Source organism: Lepidochelys olivacea (genome assembly GCF_965140295.1).
Source record: "Lepidochelys olivacea isolate rLepOli2 genome assembly, chromosome: 14".
Lineage (NCBI taxonomy): Eukaryota > Metazoa > Chordata > Testudines > Cheloniidae > Lepidochelys > Lepidochelys olivacea.
In genome coordinates this window covers 33,891,462-33,916,087 of record NC_140424.1, presented here as the reverse complement: position 1 = coordinate 33,916,087, position 24,626 = coordinate 33,891,462, and the positions used below count along the sequence as shown (strand labels likewise).

The 24,626-nt window shown below is 46.7% G+C and overlaps 1 protein-coding gene and 1 pseudogene across 2 annotated transcripts in view; one reads left to right on the top strand and one right to left on the bottom strand.

Annotated features, from left to right (window-relative positions):
• Nucleotides 1-24,626, top strand: part of LOC311530633 (C-type lectin domain family 2 member D-like) — an 839,985-nt pseudogene that overhangs the window by 219,795 nt on the left and 595,564 nt on the right. The window lies entirely within an intron of this gene.
• Nucleotides 1-24,626, bottom strand: part of LOC311530624 (uncharacterized protein) — a 28,650-nt gene that overhangs the window by 3,194 nt on the left and 830 nt on the right. Inside the window, exon 2 of the mRNA XM_084647450.1 lies at nucleotides 1,619-1,738. Within this exon, the coding sequence (XP_084503576.1) occupies nucleotides 1,619-1,709 (91 nt within the window). The 5' untranslated portion in view covers nucleotides 1,710-1,738. The remainder of the gene's footprint in view (nucleotides 1-1,618; nucleotides 1,739-24,626) is intronic.

The window sequence follows — 24,626 nt, the reverse complement described above, 5'->3', positions numbered from 1 at the left end:
GGAATCATCCTCCACTGTGAAGGTCAAGACCCTGGAGAAGAGACGTGTGCTCTCTCGGGTCACCAACAACATCTATGAAAAGAACCCTCTTAGTTCCCTTTGAGTATGAAGAAGTGAAGACTCCATTAATTGGCTATACCTTCCTGACCAGTCTGCTACTGTCTGAGAGAACTCTGTGGGCATCAAGAACCCTGACCAAGCTACTCCATCGCCTGATTCCAGTAACTGCAGTCATGAGAGCGAAAGATCCTAAAGAACCATGCAGCAGGAGAACTGTGAACTCTTTTCTTGTCGTCGTAAGAGAGGGATACTTGTTAGGGTGTGAGGGTGTTTACTGAGTGAGTTTATATGTTTCTGGGAAATGGCACCATTAATAGTTCCCTAAACCCCAAGTCTGCCATCTACATCAGTGAGTGCTGCCCATGATATAGACATGCTACTGGGTGCTGCTATTGTTAGTTGTAAGCCTGGCTCGATAATCTCCTCTGTTGTGATATCATTTGTAAAACTCACATACTTTGTATGTGTGTGGCTGAGTAGTAAGAAGAGTAGAATAATAGCTATCTTGGTGAGATTTAAGAAGGAAGTAGTAGCAGTCAAGCTGTGGTTAAAGAAACCAATTTGGTCTCTGTACTTCCTTAAGACAAGACAAGCTCAATTTACCACTCCTTCATGGACTCTCTCTTGGTCAAGTTCTAAAGTAAAAAAAGAAACTCCTGGCCTACACTCACTAAACTGTGTGTCTACACTTAAAATGGTGCCACTATCGTGCTTCAGTTTAGACGCAACCTATGCTGATGGGAGGGGTTCTCTCCTCAGCATAGGTAATCCACCTCCCCAGGAGGTAGTAGCAAGGTCGACAGAAGAATTCTTTCATCAACCTAGCTCTGTTTACACTAGGATTTAGGTTTTCCTTTTGTCAACCTCAGGATTCAATTAGCTGCTGCATTAACCTGACATTATAAATTGATAATCCCAGCTAATGTCTTTGTTAACCCATCGATGTACTGAGTAAGGCCAGGTCTACACTAGAAACCTAGGGAGGTGGTGGAATCTCCATCCTTAGAGGTTTTTAAGGCCCATCTTGACAAAGCCCTGGCTGGGATGATTTAGTTGGGGATTGGTCCTGCTTTGAGCAGGGGGTTGGACTAGATGACCTCCTGAGGTCTCTTCCAACCCTAATCTTCTATGATTCTATGATTCTTACATTGGTTTAACTATGTCACTCAGGGATGTGAAAAATCCACACCCCTTTGTGACCTCACCCCTGGTGTAGACAAGACAGGAGGGTGGGAAATAAACTGAATTAACTGCTGGGGAGATTAAGAATCAGGAGCTGAATCCTGCCCCCAAATCGTTCTTCAGAAGACAGAGAGGAGGGAACCAATTTTGCCTCCACATATCATCCGAGTATTCAGAGGGAAGGGAGCTACTGCCAGGTGCCACTCAGGATGGGTGGGAAGCCATGCATGAGGTCTGCCAGGAGGATACAACTCCTGCTGGGGACAATTCTGACCTGGGTAAGATGAGGCAGAGGAGCGAATGGGGCCTTTGTGGGAATTCCAGCTGTTTACATCAACAATGGATGGTTTCTGTATCACTTTAACCAATTCCTCACCTGTGTGGGTGTTCCTCAGGGTCACACTTTCCTCAGAGTTCTGAGAGTCTGGGACCCACAGCTCTTTTCTCCATTTCCTCCAGGAGATCATGTCGGGCTTGGGAATTGGAAAACCTGCTCCTAGGAAAGAAAACAGGCAAGATCAAGGCTTCACAGTTGTGTAGCACCTTACATTTGTCTTTGTTGAATTTCATTTTGTCTGTAGCCCAGTTCTCCAATTTATAAAGATCCCTCTGAGTTTTTGCTCTGTCCTCCAAAGTATTTGCAACCCTCCCTAGCTTTGCATCATCTGCAAATTAGATCCAAAAAGAAAAGGAGGACTTGTGGCACCTTAGAGACTAACCAATTTATTAGAGCATAAGCTTTCGTGAGCTACAGCTCACTTCCTCAGATGCATATCATGGAAACTGCAGCAGGCTTTATATATACACAGAGAATATGAAACAATACCTATTCCCACCCCACTGTCCTGCTGGTAATAGCTTATCTAAAGTGATTTCCAGCACAAATCCAGGTTTTCTCACCCTCCACCCCCCCACACAAATTCACTCTCCTGCTGGTGATAGCCCATCCAAAGTGACAACTCTTTACACAATGTGCATGACAATCAAGCTGGGCTATTTCCTGCATAAATCCAGGTTCTCACATCCCCCCCACCCCCATACACACACAAACTCACTCTCCTGCTGGTAATAGCTCATCCAAACTGACCACTCTTCAAGTTAAAATCCAAGTTAAACCAGAACATCTGGGGGGGGGGGTAGGAAAAAACAAGAGGAAACAGGCTACCTTGCATAATGACTTAGCCACTCCAAGTCTCTATTTAAGCCTAAATTAATAGTATCCAATTTGCAAATGAATTCCAATTCAGCAGTTTCTCGCTGGAGTCTGGATTTGAAGTTTTTTTGTTTTAAGATAGCGACCTTCATGTCTGTGATCGCGTGACCAGAGAGATTGAAGTGTTCTCCGACTGGTTTATGAATGTTATAATTCTTGACATCTGATTTGTGTCCATTTATTCTTTTACGTAGAGACTGTCCAGTTTGACCAATGTACATGGCAGAGGGGCATTGCTGGCACATGATGGCATATATCACATTGGTGGATGTGCAGGTGAACGAGCCTCTGATAGTGTGGCTGATGTTATTAGGCCCTGTGATGGTGTCCCCTGAATAGATATGTGGGCACAGTTGGCAACGGGCTTTGTTGCAAGGATAAGTTCCTGGGTTAGTGGTTCTGTTGTGTGGTATGTGGTTGTTGGTGAGTATTTGCTTCAGGTTGCGGGGCTGTCTGTAGGCAAGGACTGGCCTGTCTCCCAAGATTTGTGAGAGTGTTGGGTCATCCTTTAGGATAGGTTGTAGATCCTTAATAATGCGTTGGAGGGGTTTTAGTTGGGGGCTGAAGGTGACGGCTAGTGGCGTTCTGTTATTTTCTTTGTTAGGCCTGTCCTGTAGTAGGTAACTTCTGGGAACTCTTCTGGCTCTATCAATCTGTTTCTTTACTTCTGCAGGTGGGTATTGTAGTTGTAAGAAAGCTTGACAGAGATCTTGTAGGTGTTTGTCTCTGTCTGAGGGGTTGGAGCAAATGCGGTTGTATCGCAGAGCTTGGCTGTAGACGATGGATCGTGTGGTGTGGTCAGGGTGAAAGCTGGAGGCATGCAGGTAGGAATAGCGGTCAGTAGGTTTCCGGTATAGGGTGGTGTTTATGTGACCATTGTTTATTCGCACTGTAGTGTCCAGGAAGTGGATCTCTTGTGTGGACTGGACCAGGCTGAGGTTGGTGGTGGGATGGAAATTGTTGAAATCATGGTGGAATTCCTCAAGGGCTTCTTTTCCATGGGTCCAGATGATGAAGATGTCATCAATATAGCGCAAGTAGAGTAGGGGCTTTAGGGGACGAGAGCTGAGGAAGCGTTGTTCTAAATCAGCCATAAAAATGTTGGCATACTGTGGGGCCATGCGGGTACCCATAGCAGTGCCGCTGATCTGAAGGTATACATTGTCCCCAAATGTGAAGTAGTTATGGGTAAGGACAAAGTCACAAAGTTCAGCCACCAGGTTAGCCGTGACATTATCGGGGATAGTGTTCTTGACGGCTTGTAGTCCATCTTTGTGTGGAATGTTGGTGTAGAGGGCTTCTACATCCATAGTGGCCAGGATGGTGTTATCAGGAAGATCACCGATGGATTGTAGTTTCCTCAGGAAGTCAGTGGTGTCTCGAAGGTAGCTGGGAGTGCTGGTAGCGTAGGGCCTGAGGAGGGAGTCTACATAGCCAGACAATCCTGCTGTCAGGGTGCCAATGCCTGAGATGATGGGGCGCCCAGGATTTCCAGGTTTATGGATCTTGGGTAGTAGATAGAATATCCCAGGTCGGGGTTCCAGGGGTGTGTCTGTGCGGATTTGATCTTGTGCTTTTTCAGGAAGTTTCTTGAGCAAATGCTGTAGTTGCTTTTGGTAACTCTCAGTGGGATCAGAGGGTAATGGCTTGTAGAAACTCGTGTTGGAGAGCTGCCGAGCAGCCTCTTGTTCATATTCCGACCTATTCATGACGACAACAGCACCTCCTTTGTCAGCCTTTTTGATTATGATGTCAGAGTTCTTTCTGAGGCTGTGGATGGCATTGCATTCCGCATGGCTGAGGTTATGGGGCAAGTGATGCTGCTTTTCCACAATTTCAGCCCGTGCACGTCGGCGGAAGCACTCTATGTAGAAGTCCAGTCTGCTCTGCAATACAACCGCATTTGCTCCAACCCCTCAGACAGAGACAAACACCTACAAGATCTCTGTCAAGCTTTCTTACAACTACAATACCCACCTGCAGAAGTAAAGAAACAGATTGATAGAGCCAGAAGAGTTCCCAGAAGTTACCTACTACAGGACAGGCCTAACAAAGAAAATAACAGAACGCCACTAGCCGTCACCTTCAGCCCCCAACTAAAACCCCTCCAACGCATTATTAAGGATCTACAACCTATCCTAAAGGATGACCCAACACTCTCACAAATCTTGGGAGACAGGCCAGTCCTTGCCTACAGACAGCCCCGCAACCTGAAGCAAATACTCACCAACAACCACATACCACACAACAGAACCACTAACCCAGGAACTTATCCTTGCAACAAAGCCCGTTGCCAACTGTGCCCACATATCTATTCAGGGGACACCATCACAGGGCCTAATAACATCAGCCACACTATCAGAGGCTCGTTCACCTGCACATCCACCAATGTGATATATGCCATCATGTGCCAGCAATGCCCCTCTGCCATGTACATTGGTCAAACTGGACAGTCTCTACGTAAAAGAATAAATGGACACAAATCAGATGTCAAGAATTATAACATTCATAAACCAGTCGGAGAACACTTCAATCTCTCTGGTCACGCGATCACAGACATGAAGGTCGCTATCTTAAAACAAAAAAACTTCAAATCCAGACTCCAGCGAGAAACTGCTGAATTGGAATTCATTTGCAAATTGGATACTATTAATTTAGGCTTAAATAGAGACTTGGAGTGGCTAAGTCATTATGCAAGGTAGCCTGTTTCCTCTTGTTTTTTCCTACCCCCCCCCCCAGATGTTCTGGTTTAACTTGGATTTTAACTTGAAGAGTGGTCAGTTTGGATGAGCTATTACCAGCAGGAGAGTGAGTTTGTGTGTGTATGGGGGTGGGGGGGATGTGAGAACCTGGATTTATGCAGGAAATAGCCCAGCTTGATTGTCATGCACATTGTGTAAAGAGTTGTCACTTTGGATGGGCTATCACCAGCAGGAGAGTGAATTTGTGTGGGGGGGTGGAGGGTGAGAAAACCTGGATTTGTGCTGGAAATCACTTTAGATAAGCTATTACCAGCAGGACAGTGGGGTGGGAATAGGTATTGTTTCATATTCTCTGTGTATATATAAAGCCTGCTGCAGTTTCCACGATATGCATCTGAGGAAGTGAGCTGTAGCTCACGAAAGCTTATGCTCTAATAAATTGGTTAGTCTCTAAGGTGCCACAAGTCCTCCTTTTCTTTTTGCGAATACAGACTAACACGGCTGTTACTCTGAAATTAGATCCATACACTCTCTATTTCTACAACCATGTCATTAATAAAAGATGTTAAATAAACAGGACCCAGAACAGATCCCTGTGGAACCCCACTTGAGACCTCCCTGCAATTGGACATCATTCTATTAATAGTTGCTCTTTGTTTGCGGGTGTTTAACCAATTATGTATCCACTCGATGGTAGTTCTGCCGAACCCACATTTCTCCAGCTTTCCTGTCAGACTGTCATGTGGGACTGTATCAAAAGCCTTGCTAAAGTCCAGGTATATTATGTCCACCGCATTCCCCCCATCCACCAAATCAGTTACCTTGTCAAAAAGAAAGAAAGCTGGTTTGGCAGCATTTGTTCTTGGTAAATCCATGCTGGCTGCTAGTGATCACCCCTTCATCCTCCAGGTATTTGCAAATTGAATGTTTTATACATTGCTCTAGTAGCTTCCCAGCTATTGAAGTCAGGCTGACTGGTCTATAGTTCCCCGGCTCCTCCTTTTTAATGATGGCCACTACGTTAGCCCTTCTCCAGTCTTCCAGGACCTCTCCTGCCATCCATGAGTTTGCAAATATTATTGCCAGCGATTGAAATTTCTGCAGCTAATTCCTTCAGCACCCTGCGATTAATAGCATCAGGCCCTGTTGACTTGAATAGATTCAAATTAGTCACAAGATCTCTGATGTGTTCTCTACTTATCTTGATCTGCGTCCCTTCCCCTTTATTGTCTATGGTAACTTTGCTAGTCATCCGCCCTGTTATTTTTTGTGAGAAGACAGAAGCAAAGTAGGCATTGAGCAGCTATGCCTTCCTATCACCTTCTGTTACCAACTCATCTTCTCCACTGAGCAGTGGACCCACATCGTCCATGATCTTTCTTTTCGTCTGACTTATTTGTAGAACCCCTTCTTGCTGTCTCTAACGTTCCTTGCCAGCTGTAACTCATTCTTTGCCTTGGCTTTCCTGATTTGGTCCCTACACACTCACGCTATTCCCATGTGTATACTTCCTTGGTGACATGCCCCTCCTTCCATTCCCTGTATGTATTCCTTTGGGGTTTTAGATAGCTAAAAAGCTTCTTGTGCAGCCCCATTGGCCTCCTGTGGCTCTTCTTGTCTTTCCTCTGATGTTGAGTATCTAGCATTACATCTTTTAGGAACTGCCAGCCCCCTTCTACTCCTTTTCTTCCCAATTGGTCTCTCCATGGGACCTTGCCTATTATTTCTCTGAGTTGGTTGAAATCCACCTTTCTGAAGTCCAGTATCCTTGGTTTGCTGTTCTCATGTCTTCCTTTCCTTAGGATCTTGAATTCTAAGGGGCAGGGGGTTGGACTAGATGACCTTCTGGGGTCCCTTCCAACCCTGATATTCTATGATTCTATGATTCTATCAGATCATGATCACTTCTTCCCAAGTTCCTGACCACCTTCAGGTTTGCAACTAATTCATCCCTGTTGGTCAAAACCAGATCCAAAAGGGACGACCCCCTAGCTGATTCCTCAACTTTCTGAATCAGAAAGCTGTCCCGTACACATGCTAAGAAGTTGCGGGACACACTATGTTTTGCTGTATTAGTCTTCCAGTAGATATCAGGGAAGTTAAAATCCCCCATCAGTACAAACTCAAGTGTTAGCTAATCCTGTTACCTGTTTGAAAAATGCCTCATCCACTTTCTCTTCCTGATTTGGTGATCTATAATAGACCCCCCACCATAACATTGCGAATGTTCTTTTCCCTTTTTATCCTCACCCAGATACCCTCAGTTAGTTAGTTAGTACAGTGGTTCTCAACCAGGGGTATGTGCCTCTCCTGGGGGTATGCAGCGGTCTTCCGGGAGGTACATCAATTCATCTAGATATTTACCTAGATTTACAACAGGTAAGTCAGTACAAAAAAATTGCATACCGACAATGACTTGTTTATATTGCTCTATATCAGGGGTCGGCAACCTTTCAGAAGTGGGGGGCCGAGTCTTCATTTATTCACTTTAATTTAAGGTTTTGCGTGCCAGTAATACATTTTAACATTTTTAGAAGGTCTCTCTCTCTAAGTCTATATATTATATAACTAAACTATTGTCGTATGTAAAGTAAACATTTTCAAAATGTTTAAGAAGTTTCATTTAAAATTAAATTAAAATGCTGATCTTACGCCGCCAGCCCGCTGAGCCCGCTGCCAGCCTGGGGTTCCGTTCACCTAGGCCGGTAGCAGGCTGAGCGGGGCCAGCGGCCGGGAGCCCAGACTGGCAGTTGGCTAAGCGGCTCAGCCTGCTACCGCTCAGCCCGCTGCCGGTCTGGGGTTCTGTCCACCAGCTCCTTCCAGTCAGAGTCCTGGCTGCCGGCCGCGCTCAGCCCGCTGCCGGTCTGGGATCCCGGCCCTGCACACATAGAGTGGGTACCTACCTTCTCCCTGGTTCCAGCTCATTCTCTTCCTCTCTCTCTGCACTGAGCTGAGGGTGGGAGTGCACTGAGCACAGGGCTGGGGGTGAAGAAGCAGGCTGGGGGTTGGGGTGTAGGGTCTGGCCAGGAGCTAGAATGAGGGAGGGGGCTCAGGGTTGGGGCAGGATTGGCTAGATTAGCCAGGGTTGGCTGGCTAGATTGTCGGGCTCAACGGGTAGTGATCAATGGCTCCATGTCTAGTTGGCAGCCGGTATCAAGTGGAGTGCCCCAGGGGTCGGTCCTGGGGCCGGTTTTATTCAATATCTTCATAAATGATCTGGAGGATGGTGTGGATTGCACTCTCAGCAAATTTGCGGATGATTCTAAACTGGGAGGAGTGGTAGATACGCTGGAGGGCAGGGATAGGATACAGAAGGACCTAGACCAATTGGAAGATTGGGCCAAAGGGAATCTGATGAGGTTCAATAAGGATAAGTGCAGGGTCCTGCACTTAGGACGGAAGAACCCAATGCACAGCTACAGACTAGGGACCGAATGGCTAGGCAGCAGTTCTGCAGAAAAGGACCTAGGGGTGACAGTGGACGAGAAGCTGGATATGAGTCAGCAGTGTGCCCTTGTTGCCAAGAAGGCCAATGGCATTTTGGGATGTATAAGTAGGGGCATAGCGAGCAGATCGAGGGACGTGATCGTTCCCCTCTATTCGACATTGGTGAGGCCTCATCTGGAGTACTGTGTCCAGTTTTGGGCCCCACACTTCAAGAAGGATGTGGATAAATTGGAGAGAGTCCAGCGAAGGGCAACAAAAATGATTAGGGGACTGGAACACATGACTTATGAGGAGAGGCTGAGGGAGCTGGGATTGTTTAGCCTGCAGAAGAGAAGAATGAGGGGGGATTTGATAGCTGCTTTCAACTACCTGAAAGGGGGTTCCAAAGAGAATGGCTCTAGACTGTTCTCAATGGTAGCAGATGACAGAACGAGGAGTAATGGTCTCAAGTTGCAGTGGGGGAGGTTTAGATTGGATATTAGGAAAAACTTTTTCACTAAGAGGGTGGTGAAACACTGGAATGCGTTACCTAGGGAGGTGGTAGAATCTCCTTCCTTAGAGGTTTTTAAGGTCAGGCTTGACAAAGCCCTGGCTGGGATTATTTAACTGGGAATTGGTCCTGCTTTGAGCAGGGGGTTGGACTAGATGACCTTCTGGGGTCCCTTCCAACCCTGATATTCTATGAGGAGGTTTGGGTGTAGAGTGCTTACCTGGGCAGCTCCCATTTGGTGCAAGGTGTGCAGGTGGGATGTGTGGAGGGTGCAGGAGCTCCCGTTTGGTGCTCAGGGTGGGGGTGGGAATGTGGGGGGTGCAAGAATCAGGGCATAGGGTGTGGGGGGCGCTGAGTATGTGTGGGGGGTGCAGGAGTCAGGGCAGGGGGCTGGGGGCATGTGAGGAGGGTGCAGGAGTCAGGGCATTGGGTGTGGGGGGGGCTGGGTATGTGTGGGGGTGCTGGAGTCAGGGCTGGGGGTGTGTGCGGGGGGTGCAGGGGTCAGGGCAGAGGGCTGGGTGTGTGTGAGGGGGTGCAGGGGTCAGGGCAGAGAGCTGGGTAGGTGTGGGGGGGCAAGGGTCAGGGCAGAGGGTTGGGAGTGTGTGTGGGGGTGAAGGGGTCAGGGCAGGGGGCTGTGGGTGTGGGCTAGGGTCATGGGGGTGCTCCCAGCCCCCTGCCCTGAGCAGCTCACGGCAGGGGGCTGGAGGGGATATGCCCCAAGGCCCCATCCCCACCTCTTCTCCGCCTCCTCCCCAGAGCAGCATGGGTGCTGCAGCTCCACTTCTCCCCCTCCCTCACAAGGGCCATCAGCTGATCGGGGGCAGGGAGGGAGAAGAGGAGGGGCAGGAACCCAGCACAGCGGGGGAGGGGGAGCTTGCCTGCTCTGCAGCAGCAGCCGACAGGACCAAACTTCTTCACCCTGCCCCCGCGGGGGGGAGGCGGAGAAGAGCGGGCCAGAGCAGGTAGGATTTTTAATGGCACGCTGCTGCCTGCCGGGGTCCCAGCCTGGATTCAGCAGCAGGCTGAGCGGGGCCAGCGGCTGGGACCCGGCAGGCAGCAGAGTGCCATTAAAAATCGACTCGCTTGCCATAGGTTGCCTACCCCTGCTCTATATACTATACACTGTAATGTAAGTACAATATTTCCAGTGGATTTATTTTATAATTATATGGTAAAAATGAGAAAGGAAGCAACTTTTCAGTATCAGTGGGCTGTGACCCTTTTTATATTTTTATGTCTGATTCTGTAAGCACATCGTTTTTAAGTAAAGGGAAACCTGGGGTATGCAAGTCAAATCAGACTCCTGCAAGCAGTACAGTAGTCTGGGAAGGTTGAGAGCTACATTAGTACATGTCACCTATGCATATAGCTAGCTAAATACTCATACAGTCCCCTGCACTCCCATAGACTCTATATAGACCCAACATCCCTATACCTTTACAGCTCCTTGCACTTCTGCAGCATCTTCACATGCTCACATCTGGCAACTTGGTACTGAACAGGAAAGGAGACTGCTGGCAGAGGGGGCATGGGAGGAGCAATCCCCCAGTGGAGCATGTAGCCCCGATCTTGGATGGCTCATACCCAGCTTTGACACAGACTCAAGGGGACTATTTCTTTTTTATATTCTTGCCTAGCCTGTCATGCCAATGTAATTTGACTGGATTGAAGCAGTGTCTATGCAGGTGCTTCTGAAAGGAGCACAGTGTGTGTGTGTGTAGGGTACATTTCTATGGCACCCACATACACACACTCCTCTCTGCCAGGGGTGTCACACATTGCAGCCTGGGATTTTTCACCCCCCTGAGCGATGTAGTTCAGCCAACTGTGCGGAGCTTGGCTGGCAGGGTCTGAGCAGCACCTGGCACAATGGGATGCCCCCTGCTTTAGTCGTTTCTGCAACAGAAATGATCAATAACAACTCCTGCATATGCACACATCATAGCCCCCATATTGGTAGCACAGACATCATGGCCTATGGAACCTACTGATGCACTGGGGCATCTGGTACGTTTCTACAGCACATATAGCCATGCAGCCCCTGGCACCCCTGTGCAGCAGCCACATTCATATACACAGGCATCTCCTACGTCTCTATGACACATATAGACTAAGGGCAAGAGAACTCTCTTCCCATGTGAGTGCAGCAAGGCACATCACCCTACGTGTCTCTGTTCCTATAGCTCCTATACACCTACCCACACGAGACGCAGCAGTGTCTCCTATTTCTATAGCACGGTGGTTCTCAATGAAGGGTCTGGGGCCCGATGTGGGGCCGCGAGCAGGTTTCAGAGGCTCCACCAAGCAGGGCCAGCATTAAGACTCGCTGGGGCCCAGGACAGAAAGCCAAAGCCCCACTGCATAGGTGTGAAGCCCGGGGTCCTGAGCCCTGCCACGCAGGGCTGAAGGGGAAACCTTTGCAATGTAGCTTTGCAGGGCCTCCTGTGGCATGGGGCTCCAGGCAATCGCCCCGCTTGCTACCCCCTAACACTGGCCCTGGCTTTTACATGCAGAAAACCAGTTGTTATGGCACAGGGGGGCCATGGAGTTTTTATAACATGTTGCGGGGGGCTCAGAAAGAGAGACCTTGAGAACCCCGGCTCTAGCATCTATAGACCAACACTGTGCAGCAGATACTTACTGATTCATGAGTTCCCAGTTCCTCTAAAAAGCTGGGGGGGGAGGGCTTGAGGTTTCTGAAACAGAGCTAGCGCGCCATATTCGCCAAGGGCTGCTACGCTCTCTATGGTCCTTACCTGGCCCCCAAAACCTCGTACCTGAGCACCACGCAGCTTTAAAAAATTATTTATCCTCACAATACCCCCGAGTGACAGGAGATTGCTGTTTCCCCCATTTTACATGTGGGAAACAGGCACAGAGCCATTAAGCTCTGGCCTATACTAGAGGAGTTACATTGGTATCATAATGTCAACTAGGGGTGTGTGATTTTTTTACCTATATATTTATGCTGCTATAAGTGCTACCATGGATGCAGCCATGCCCAAAAAAGCCCCAATCCAGCACAGTCCAGTTAACTTCCCACACCTAACCTAGCTCCGCATGTATTCTGTAGCATAGGACACTGCTCTCCCTAGGAATGTGCTACACATGGGGCACTGAGCATGCTCAGTTCATCCACTGAAGCCACTGCCCTTCACCCTGCCCTTATTTGCTGTAAGGTTCTGCGGACTGCTTTTGACAGGGGCTAAAAAGGGGCAAAGGGGGCAAAACAGAGGAGGGGGGTGGCCAGGGTCTGAGCAGGGGGCAGAAATTCACTGGTCAGGGGGGTCAAGCAGCTGGAGGCAGCATTAGGAGAAGGGCTAAAGGGAAAATCAGGGATGGGGGGGAGGAGGCGGAGTTAAACCCAGGAGTGAGGCGCTGCCAGAGGGTGTCAGAGGGCAAAACCTGGCACAGGCAGGGGCACAGGGGGTAACAGTTACCCCAGTGGGACTGAGACACCAGTGCTTGCAAAAATGGTGGGGGGCAAAGGGGCTTTTTATTTCCCCTCCCACAGACAGCACCTTTCAGCATGGGCTTCCCAGGGCTCGGTTCTTAAAGGCACAGGCATCCCAATGCCTAGTCACTGCAGCTCCTCTTTGACTGATCTAACCTACTGAGGCTATGTCTACATTACAAAATTCAAAGCGCTACCGCGGGTGCCAGTCCTCCTGGTAATGCACCTCGACGAGGGGATTAGCTCCGAGCACTGGAAGCCGAGCCTGTCCACACTAGCGCTTTAAAGCGCTCAAACTTGCTGTGCTCGGGGTGGGGGAGTGATTTTTCACACCCCTGAGGCAGCAAGTTAGAGCGCTTTAACTTGCCAGTGTAGATAATCCCTGAGATTTAATTCAGTGAAACATTTTACATATACCCCCTCAGAAACAAAGAATCCCTTGTCACTGTATATGATTGCACAGAGTCTCCTAGCAGTTTCCCAAGTTGTCTTGTCTGCAGCTGGGATTCCCTGAATTTTTAATTCTAATTTTTTCTTCTCATTTTTAGAGCAGATGTTTATTCTGTTGGATCATCTGACTTTCACTCTGACTGAATTTCTGGCCTAGTGTCAAAACTTTGTTTTGAGTCAATCCACCAATGGGGATTGCATTTTTGCAACTGTTATTTTGCCTCTCAGTCTAGCCCTTAGTGTTTTTCCACATGCCATTGTGTACAACTTGATTCTCAAATATTCAATAAAGGCTGTATACTATCTCCTATAATGTCTTTCTCCCTGTAAAAAAATCTATTGTAATTTTTGCAGAAAATTAGAACTGCCATCGTGAGTCAGACCAATAGTCTGCCTAATCTAGTATCCTGTCTTGTGACAGTGGCCAATGCCAGATGCTTCTAAGGGAATGATCAGACCAGGCAATGACTCAGTGAACTATCCCATTGTCCACTCCCATCATCTGGCAGTCAAAGGACGGTTTAGGGACATGCAGAGGATGGGGCTTCATCCCTGATTATCTTGGCTAATAGCCAATGTACTTATACTGAGGGACTGATCTAATTCTTTGTTCAACCCATTCATAGTTTTGCCTTTCAAAATATAATGAACACACATCTACAACCCCAAGATACCTTTATAACCATAAAGCACAATGGTAGATTTTCTGCCTATGAGCTTGCTTTCCAAAGGAATTAAGTATTTCACATACTGTTTATAATGCTTTTCACTATTCTCAATGTTTTGTGTGCATTCAATGTTGTTGTTGTTTTGTTAATAGACTGTATGACCTACTATGCAGTGGAAAGGGACTAATAAAGATTTCTTTTTAAATGTTCAGACTTTCATTTAGGGTTTTTAATGCAATAGCCATGAAATTCCACTTGCAAAATGTTTTTTAAACAGTCCTGAAAATATAGGAATGTGGGGTTGGTTCTCTCTACTCCAAAAATGTGTTTGGTACCAAGTGTTTGTCTAATGGGTATTTTGAGGATGGCGACTAAGCATCTTGTCATTCAGCAAAAGTGTCACTTAAGATTTCTTGAGTAATAAACGTGTACATAAGCCTGTGACACTATCCCTAAACCATGGTGGATTTGATTTAAATCAAATTGATTTAAATCATAATTTAAATCACGAGTCAGGAAGACTCGATTTAACCATGGTTTTCTCGATAAAAGTGCATTCTTGTTGGTTGTTACAGCCTTAATACATATTCTTCACAACTCAGAGTTAGATACAAGTTTCATTTCTAGAAGGTACACACTATACATTTTTAAACAGTGATTTATTTAGAAAACTTTTAAGAGTAGTTTTACAGCTATGTCAGAAAATGAATGTGTGACACTCTATACCTTGGGGGAATGTACCCCATATTCCTCATTTTCATATAATCATGATCTTACATATAAAGCATGCCTTGTAAGGTATAGGGGAAAGGGTTAGGTTTAGGGTTAGACACCAAACCTGTCCCAAGGAAAGTTTATTGCATACAGTTTTTACTTTCAGTTTAACCTAGAGATGTGCAAAAAATTGGGAATGCAATGTAGCCCATACCATCCACAAACCAATGGACTAGCTGAAAACAACAAACAAATCCATCAAAAGGTAATTTTAGGGCAGGGGAAATTACAGTATTAATAGAAAGCAGAATGCACTATGACAGAAGCTACAAATTGCTTCAAATTTTTAGTACATTGAAACTCAACTTGTCTTTTATTTCAAGTAAAAGGAATTATCCCACTGCACTAGGATGGCCTCTTTACGCCTTTTCAATTGCATACAATTTCTCTCATAAAGACAGTCCTTTCCCCTTCCCCCACAAATAATCCATCACCATTTTTTACAGAGCATTGTGCAAGTTGGTTGATGACAGTGCGACCAATTGGGATGAATTTCTTGGTGACTTGTCAGCAAGTTAAGGAAGTATGGGCTGGATGAATGCACTACAAGGTGGGTAGAAAGCTGGCTAGATTGTCGGGCTCAACGGGTAGTGATCAATGGCTCCATATCTAGTTGGCAGCCGGTATCAAGTGGAGTACCCCAAGGGTCGGTCCTGGGGCCGGTTTTGTTCAATATCTTCATAAATGATCTGGAGGATGGTGTGGATTGCACTCTCAGCAAATTTGCGGATGATACTAAACTGGGAGGAGTGGTAGATACGCTGGAGGGGAGGGATAGGATACAGAAAGACCTAGACAAATTGGAGGATTGGGCCAAAAGAAATCTGATGAGGTTCAATAAGGATAAGTGCAGGGTCCTGCACTTAGGACGGAAGAACCCAATGCACAGCTACAGACTAGGGACCGAATGGCTAGGCAGCAGTTCTGCGGAAAAGGACCTAGGGGTGACAGTGGACGAGAAGCTGGATATGAGTCAGCAGTGTGCCCTTGTTGCCAAGAAGGCCAATGGCATTTTGGGATGTATAAGTAGGGGCATAGCGAGCAGATCGAAGGACGTGATCGTTCCCCTCTATTCGACATTGGTGAGGCCTCATCTGGAGTACTGTGTCCAGTTTTGGGCCCCACACTTCAAGAAGGATGTGGATAAATTGGAGAGAGTCCAGCGAAGGGCAACAAAAATGATTAGGGGACTGGAACACATGAGTTATGAGGAGAGGCTGAGGGAGCTGGGATTGTTTAGCCTGCAGAAGAGAAGAATGAGGGGGGATTTGATAGCTGCTTTCAACTACCTGAAAGGGGGTTCCAAAGAGGATGGCTCTAGACTGTTCTCAATGGTAGCAGATGACAGAACGAGGAGTAATGGTCTCAAGTTGCAGTGGGGGAGGTTTAGATTGGATATTAGGAAAAACTTTTTCACTAAGAGGGTGGTGAAACACTGGAATGCGTTACCTAGGGAGGTGGTAGAATCTCCTTCCTTAGAGGTTTTTAAGGTCAGGCTTGACAAAGCCCTGGCTGGGATGATTTAACTGGGAATAGGTCCTGCTTTGAGCAGGGGGTTGGACTAGATGACCTTCTGGGGTCCCTTCCAACCCTGATATTCTATGATTCTATGATTCTATGATGACATTGTATTTTCTTTGAGAAAAAAACCAAACATGACAACCAAATTGTCACCGTATCGACTACTGGATTGGCTTTGAGGCAAGATTTCCAGACCAGGTCTCAGACAACTACACTGTAAGTGTCGTTCAGCTTTCAGGTGCATATGTTATTCTGTGATTGTTCATTTTACAAACAGAAGTCCTTCTCCATTTGTTTCCAAAGCCAACAGATTTCGAGGAACTCGATGAAGAATACTACAAAGAGTATATCATGAAAATTGAAGCTAGACGTGATGCTGAAACTATTAGTAATATTTCAAAAGCACAAGAAAAGCAATAAATACAGTATGCCAAAACTAAGACTCGTAAACATGGGGAAATAACATTCAAAGTTTATGACACTGTCACGCTACTGAATGCAAGAAGGAAAACAAGAAAGGGAGGGCAGCTACAACCTACCTACGTGGGACCATACAAAATTGCCGCTGTAGAGGGCAAAAGAGTTAAATTAGAGAACAAGTTAGGGAAAAAAGAAAAGGAGTACTTGTGGCACCTTAGAGACTAACAAATTTATTTGAGCATAAGCTTTCGTCAGCTACAGCTCACTTCATCGGATGCATAAAGTGGAAAATACAGTGGGGAGATTTATATTCACAGAGAACATGAAACAATGGGTGTTATCATACACACTGTAAGGAGAGTGATCACTTAAGATGAGCTAATACCAGCAGGAGAGCGGGGGCGGGGGAAGAAAACCTTTTGTAGTGTTAAGGAAAAGTTAGCACATGTGGCTCCATTTTGGTTTGGGGCCCACCATTGTTTAAATGCCAGCACATCATACACCAGGAGGAGTAATTCTTAGATACTGAATCCCTGTGAAAATCCTCCTCCTTGTCTCCAGCCTGCCTGGACTCCCAGTATCTGGTTTTTGTCAGTCTCTAACTCCCTGTCTCTTGGCCTTGATGTGAGGCCTCCCATCCTGATAATGAAAGTTACTGATGCATGGCTTTAGGACCATGCTGTGTAATTAACATACTGGTATAGCACGAGGAATGCACCAAGCAGGGATAGGTGGTAGATAAGACAAGGGTTTGTTTATTGGCTAAGGTTTCCGATGCACGAGGGCAACATGCTTTGCTAAAAGGTATATAACCTTTGTATAATCTGCATTCAAGGTCCCCTCCTGGCTAGCAGGGGGGCACCACGCTCGAGCGTAATAAATTTAGTGTCTTTTGGGAACTCTGCAGTTGTGGACTTTATTTCTGTGCCTGAGCCTAGATTCGAACTGTGCGTGTCCTACAAGGTATAATTCGTAGCACTTGTGTGCGTGTCCTACAAGGTATAATTCATAACAGTTTTGGCGACCACGAAGGGACTCTAGGCTCGCCCCAACAAGCGAGACTACACTCCTCCTCTCAGACAGCTCCAGCCGGCACAGGGTGAGTTCACCTTTGAGAACTCCGAGGAGGGGGGGGTGTGAGCCGTCGCTTAGGCAATAAGGTGGCACATTTTGTGTTCTTTTGGTAGCCCATTATGGGTTCTGGGCAGAGTGTAAGTAAGGGGACCCCTTTGGCTGAAATTATCAAGAATTGGGGGAATATTTCTGGCACCCATGGGTTAGGCAGGAAGAAAGCTGTTATTTTATGTAAGGTTGAGTGGCCAGCACTAACAACTCAAACATCTGTTGAATGGCCACCGGATGGGTCCTTTGCTGGGGATACATTAACAGCGCTTAGAAGGGGCTGGAGGACAAAGCTCCAGCCCAGATGGATTATTGGTATGTATGGGACAACTGGGCTTATGCGCGTGCGAAAGGACGTCCTCTTTCCTCCTCCTTTTCCTATCTATCTCAGGGGTCTTCAGCCCCGCTCTGTGCTATGCCTGTTTCTTCTCCTCCCCGGCGTGCTTCTGCCCCTCCCGCGGCTTACCCTCGGCTTTCTGACTTATGCCTATCATCTCCTTGCTCGCCACCCCCCTGCCCGTGCAGGCCCACCATTGACCCACCGGTTACTCTGCAAGCTCCCCTCATTCAGCAACCCCTTGTTACTCATGGTACGGACGGAAGTGAACGGTTTGCTTTTCCCTATGTTCACCGCCCTTTTGGCCCAGGCGATTTAGTAACATGGCAACAGCAGATGCCTCGCCTGCGTGACGATCCAGAGAAGGTTCTGCAAACCATTCGGTCTGTATTTACCGCATTTAATCCTACATGGGGAGATGTCCAGGTAATCCTGGACACACTTTTTACCCCTGACGAGAAATATTCCATTCTGGATGCGAATAGGCGCTGGGCAGGGGAGGATAGTACCCGGGCTTCTTGGCCCCTGACTGATCCCAATTGGAATCCTAATGTGCCTACTCAAATGGGCCTTTTAAAGGCAGGTAGAAACGGCCTTTTAGAAGCTGTACGTAAAGCTGGTAGTAAAATGGCTAACTGGTCTAAAATCCGCGAATGTCAGCAAGAGCTTACTGAGCACCCCTCCGCCTTTTTGGCCCGGTTGTCCAAGCAAGTTCGTGTATATGGGGGCGGTATAAACCCTGAGGCAGAGGAAAACCGTCCTATGATGGTCTCCTTTTATGTTGATCAGGCAGCATCAGATATAAAAAAATATTTTTCTAAGCATGTGCCCGATTGGCCAGGAAAACCCCTCCAGGAGGTTGTCCGCCTGGCCACCTTTGTGTTTAACGGCAGGGACGAGGAAAAAGCACGGGAAAAACGTAAACAGAAGAAGGAGGAGGTAAGTATGTTAGCTGCTGCCTTGCAGGCTCCTTCGGGAAAACAGCATTGGCAAGGGCGCGGAGAGATGAGGGGAAGGGGGCATGGACGGGGGACAGGAGGAGGGGGAGGTTGGGATAGAATGAGGGACGGGAATTGTAATTATTGTAAACAACCAGGGCACTGGAGGAGGGAGTGTCCCCTGCTTCCCCGAGGGGCTCCTTGGAAGAGCCAGGTAGAGGCTAATCCTTCTTTTTCCCCTAACACCCCCCGGAACCTTGTTAACCCCCAGTGACTAGAGGCGGAGGTTTTGGGGACTTTGGGAGAGTTGGAATGGGACTTGGGATTACAGTCACAAATTTATTTGAAAGGTGGAGAACACCTTGTGCCTTTTCTAGTAGATACTGGGGCCACCCTCTCCACTTTAATTTTTGTTCCGGGCTCTCTGTCCGATACCAAGGTTTGGGTGCAGGGTATAGAAGGTAATCCCTGCCCGGCTCCTTTATCCTACCCTGTCCCTATCGAGCTTGGTTCTTTAAAGCTATCACATAGGTTTGTTGTAATGCCGGAGGGCCCCGCGAACCTCCTCCGGCAGGATGTGCGGGGCAAATTGGGGGCACACATATATTGCACCCCCGAGGGGCTCCGCATGTCCGTCCCGGACTCGGCGGTTGCTTCTCTTATGGCATCGGTTACCCCTATTCCTGGTGTGCCCTCTGAATTGTCCAGTGTTCCCCACACTTTGTGGAGCACAAATCCTACTGATGTGGGTCTTCTTAAATCAGCAGTTCCAGTGAGTCTGAAAACAGGGGGCGGACCGCCTCCGTCTGTAAAACAATGCCCCTTGCCGAGGAAGGCGGAAGAAGGCATCTCACTCCTTATTGACAGCTATTTGACTCAGGGGGTTTTAGTCCCCTGCAGTTCGCCATGTAATACTCCCATTCTTCCAGTAAGGAAGCCTAAACTGGGACCAGACGGGCGTCCAGTCTATCAATTTGTTCAGGATCTACGGGCTATAAATGGTTATGCTATAGCCCCCCATCCAGTTGTCCCTGATCTGAGCACTATTCTAACTCTAATTCCTCAGTCAGCCACTTGCTTTACTGTCATAGAATCGAACGCAGTGTTGGATTTGTATTCATACCACCACATATTTAGGTCAGGGGGTCCCGTTGGTAGGGGTACCTATCCCCCTTAATTGAACACTCCAAGCTAAGCTATGGGCAAACACTACATTTAACTGGAATGTTACAATCCAAATATGGTCTATTGATATGGTGGCCCAGGGTAATTATGCTTTATGTGTGTCATGACGTAAGGGCATAGAAAATACAGTTTTTGTAGGGAATTTTGTGGACACCACCCAAATCAGCTCTGGTGCGGGAGGCCCCTCTACCTACTCCAGAACCCCGTGGCCGGTCCCCGAGGGGTCTGGCTGGTATTGGTTATGCAATCACACAGCCTATAAGGTTCTCCCAGCAAGATGGTGTGGTCTATGTACCTTAGGGGCTATAGTACCCACCGTGACAGTACACCAGAACCTGACCCGGGGAGAGATCCGCAATCTAGTATGGTGGGACCGACGAAGTATTCCTTTAAACCCCCTTTCTCAACGCCCAAAGGCTTTCACTCCTTTGTGCATTGGTTTCTGCCATGGTTGGGAGTAAGCGAGCTGGAAAAAGCTATAGTTAACATTTCAGCTGCTTTGAAACTAATGGCAAATGCTACTGCAGATGCTCTATCTGCCCTTCAAATTGAAGTCACCCAGCTATCCCAAACTACATTGCAAAACCGCCTAGCCCTGGATTATCTCCTTGCAAATCAGGGCGGGGTTTGTGCTCTGGTCAACTCAAGCTGTTGTGTTTTTGTAAATCAGCACCATAGGGTGGAAACTGACATCCACATCCTCAAGCAACAGGCAGCCCTATTCCACCACATCAGCCTCCACACTACCAGTGCCGGATTCCAGGAGGTCTGGGACTGGCTCACCTCATTGCTACCGGATGTGGGGACTTGGGGACAGCATATTTTGTATTTACTTTTTTTGACTGTTATTGTTTTTGCGCTATTTTTTGTATGCCTACAATGCTGCAGTATGTGCTGTCGGCAGTTGCTAACCCTGCAGCGCGGTTACTCAGCCCTGATATAGCTTACTGACGTACAAAAAAAAAGGGAGGACTGTTAAGGAAAGGTTAGCACATGTGACTCCATTTTGGTTTGGGGCCTACCATTGTTTAAATGCCAGCACATCATACACCAGGAGGAGTAATCCTTAGATACTGAATCCCTATGAAAATCCTCCTCCTTGTCTCCAGCCTGCCTGGACTCCCAGTATCTGGTTTTTGTCAGTCTCTAACTCCCTGTCTCTTGGCCTTGATGTGAGGCCTCCCATCCTAATAATAAAAGTTACTGATGCATGGCTTTAGGACCATGCTGTGTAATTAACATACTGGTATAGCACGAGGAATGCACCAAGCAGGGATAGGTGGTAGATAAGACAAGGGTTTGTTTATTGGCTAAGGTTTCCGATGCACGAGGGCAACATGCTTTGCTAAAAGGTATATAACCTTTGTATAATCTGCATTCAGGGTCTCCTCCTGGCTCAAGCGTAATAAATTTAGTGTCTTTTGGGAACTCTGCAGTTGTGGACTTTATTTCTGTGCCTCAGCCTCGATTCGAACTGTGCGTGTCCTATCAGGTATAATTCGCAGCATTGGTGTGCGTGTCCTATCAGGTATAATTTGCAGCACTTGTGTGCGTGTCCTACCAGGTGTAATTCGTAACAGCAGTGATAATCAAGGTGGGCCATTTCCAGCAGTTGACAAAAACGTCTGAGGAACAGGGGGTGGGTGGGGGAGGGAATAAACATGGGGAAATAGTTTTACTTTGTGTAATGACCCATCCACTCCCAGTCTCTATTCAATCCTAAATTAATTGTATCCAGTTTGCAAATTAATTCCAATTCAGCAGTCTCTCGTTGGAGTCTGTTTTTGAAGTCCTTTTGTTGTAATATTGCGACTTGTAGGTCTGTAATCGAGTGACCAGAGATTGAAGTGTTCTCCGACTGGTTTATGAATGTTATAATTCTTGACATCTGATTTGTGTTCATTTATTCTTTTACATAGAGACTGTCCAGTTTGTCCAATGTACATGGCAGAGTGGCATTGCTGGCACATGATGGCATATATCACATTGGTAGATGTGTAGGTGAATGAGCCTCTGATAGTGTGGCTGATGTGATTAGGAGAAAGACATTATAGGAGATTGTATACTGCCTTTACTGAATATTTGAGAATCAAGATGTACACAATGGCATGTGGAAAAACACTAAGGGCTAGACTGAGAGGCAAAATAACAGTTGCAAAAATGCAATCCCCATTGGTGGATTGACTCAAAACAAAGTTTTGACACTAGGCCAGAAATTCAGAGTGAAAGTCAGACGATCCAACCAGAATAAACATCTGCTCCAAAAATGAGGAGAAACCACACACCACACAACAGAACCACTAACCTAGGATCCCAATCCTTGCAACAAAGCCCCTTGCCAACTCTGTCCACATATCTATTCAGGGGACACCATCATAGGGCCTAATCACATCAGCCACACTATCAGAGGCTCGTTCACCTGCACATCCACCAATGTGATATATGCCATCATGTGCCAGCAATGCCCCTCTGCCAATGTACATTGACCAAACCGGACAGTCTCTATGTAAAAGAATAAATGGACACAAATCAGATGTCAAGAACTATAACATTCATAAACCAGTAGGAGAACACTTCAATCTCTCTGATCACTCGATTACAGACCTAAAAGTCGCAATATTACAACAAAAGGACTTCAAAAACAGACTCCAAAGACAGACTGCTGAATTGGAATTAATTTGCAAACTGGATGCAATTAATTTAGGATTGAATAGAGACTGGGAGTGGATGGGTCATTACACAAAGTAAAACTATTTTCCCATGTTTATTCCCTCCCTCTCCTCCCCCCCCCCCCCCCCCCGTTCCTCAGAAGTTCTTGTCAAATGCTGGAAATGGCCCACCTTGATTATCACTACAAAAGGTTTTCTCCTCCCCGCCCCTGCTGGTATTAGCTCATCTTAAGTGATCACTCTCCTTACAGTGTGTATGGTAACACCCATTGTTTCATGTTCTCTGTGTATATAAATCTCCCCACTGTATTTTCCACTTTATGCATCCGATGAAGTGAGCTGTAGCTGACGAAAGCTTATGCTCAAATAAATTTGTTAGTCTCTAAGGTGCCACAAGTACTCCTTTTCTTTTTGCGAATACAGACTAACATGGCTGCTACTCTGAAACCTGTCATTAAGTTAGGGAAAGGTTTAGCAACATTGTACAGTATCTCCCAACTAAAGGTATTTAAAGAGCCTCCAAAATTAGGTGAGGAAAACATATCACAGAGAAACATGGAAAAGGAAATTGCTGTGTATAAGACTGTGAAAACCTTAGAGGTAGGAGAAGTGGGTGGCAATGTATCTCACAAGCCTCACGACAGCCAAGTGGAGGTCACACACACGGAAGAGGAGGGGTGTGTAGTGTCAGGAGTTTCAAGCAGTCACCCAGGTAATTTTGATGACATGGTTATGGAGGATGATGAAGACAGAGAATGGTTTCTCAAAGGTATTGCTTACCACACAGTTGTTTTTAAAGAATTTGTTGACACACTTCCATTTATCAAGCGTGTCAATAGTTTCCATGTAGGAATGGAATGTTTGTTTGCAAAAATCTTTTCTCTATCTCTTTTGTCCACTACACCACACAAGAGAGGTGGGAGGCACAGCAACTTCTATCTAACACCTCCTGATAGGTCCAGAGGGGTGTAAAGATCTGCTGCTGAAATCAGAATTGTAGTTGGCCTATTTACTCTTGAGTTAACAGGGCAGGGGAAAGTTGAGAGGACAAACTGGAGGCACACAAGGTGATGTAACTTGCCAAAGGTTACATAGCAAGTCAGTGGAAATCCTGGCTCCCATTCCCCTGTACTTTTCTTCAGAATCTCAAATTATAAAATTTCTGGATTTCCCTGGTAAATTCTCAAAAGGCCTGATCAGTGTAATCTCTCTGGTATATTCCCCCACTATATTTCCAGCAGCAGCAGCTATTATCTGGCAGTTTCATCAACTGAAACTCTCATCTTTCCAAATGTCACCTTGTGTGTATTTCATTTTGTGCTGAGGGAGAGAAGCCAGATGAAGCTAGGGAGTGTAACTGGGCTGGGCATGTGCAGAGCTTAGCAGAAAGCTCTTCTAACAAGAGAGAGATCTGTGTGATACTTCTTTACATCACATAGTCAGCTGCAGTATTCAGCGTTAGTTTCTTTTGCTCCTAATGAAAATAGCAGGGTAGGTTTGCTTATTGTGCTAGGCCAGGGGTTTTCAAACTATGCTTTGGGGCTTGTAAGGGAAAGCTGCTAGCTGGCCGCGAGACACTGTTTACCTGAGCGTCTACAGGTACAGCCCTTCGCAGCTCTCTTACCGATAATGGTAAGAATTCACTATCTCTCTGCTGCAGGTTTCAAATGGCTACAGATAGCAGTCTCACATACCTGGGGTGTGAGAAATGGCAATCTGTAGGAATTAGCTTCATCTGCCCTCGGTGTTACAGGTAGCACATCCCTACAGATTGCAGGTTCGTACACATATGTGTGTGTGTGAAAATGCTATCTGTAGGACCATGCTACCTGCAGCAGAAACAGGTCCAACTTGGCTAAAAATGGTATTTCAAGCGGTCTCACATGTAAAACCAACCTGATAGCTTTCTTTAACAGTGTAACAAGCCTACAAGCGGTAGATGTAGAGCTTGCCTTTGGTAAGGCTTTTGATACTGTCTCCCATGACCTTCTCAT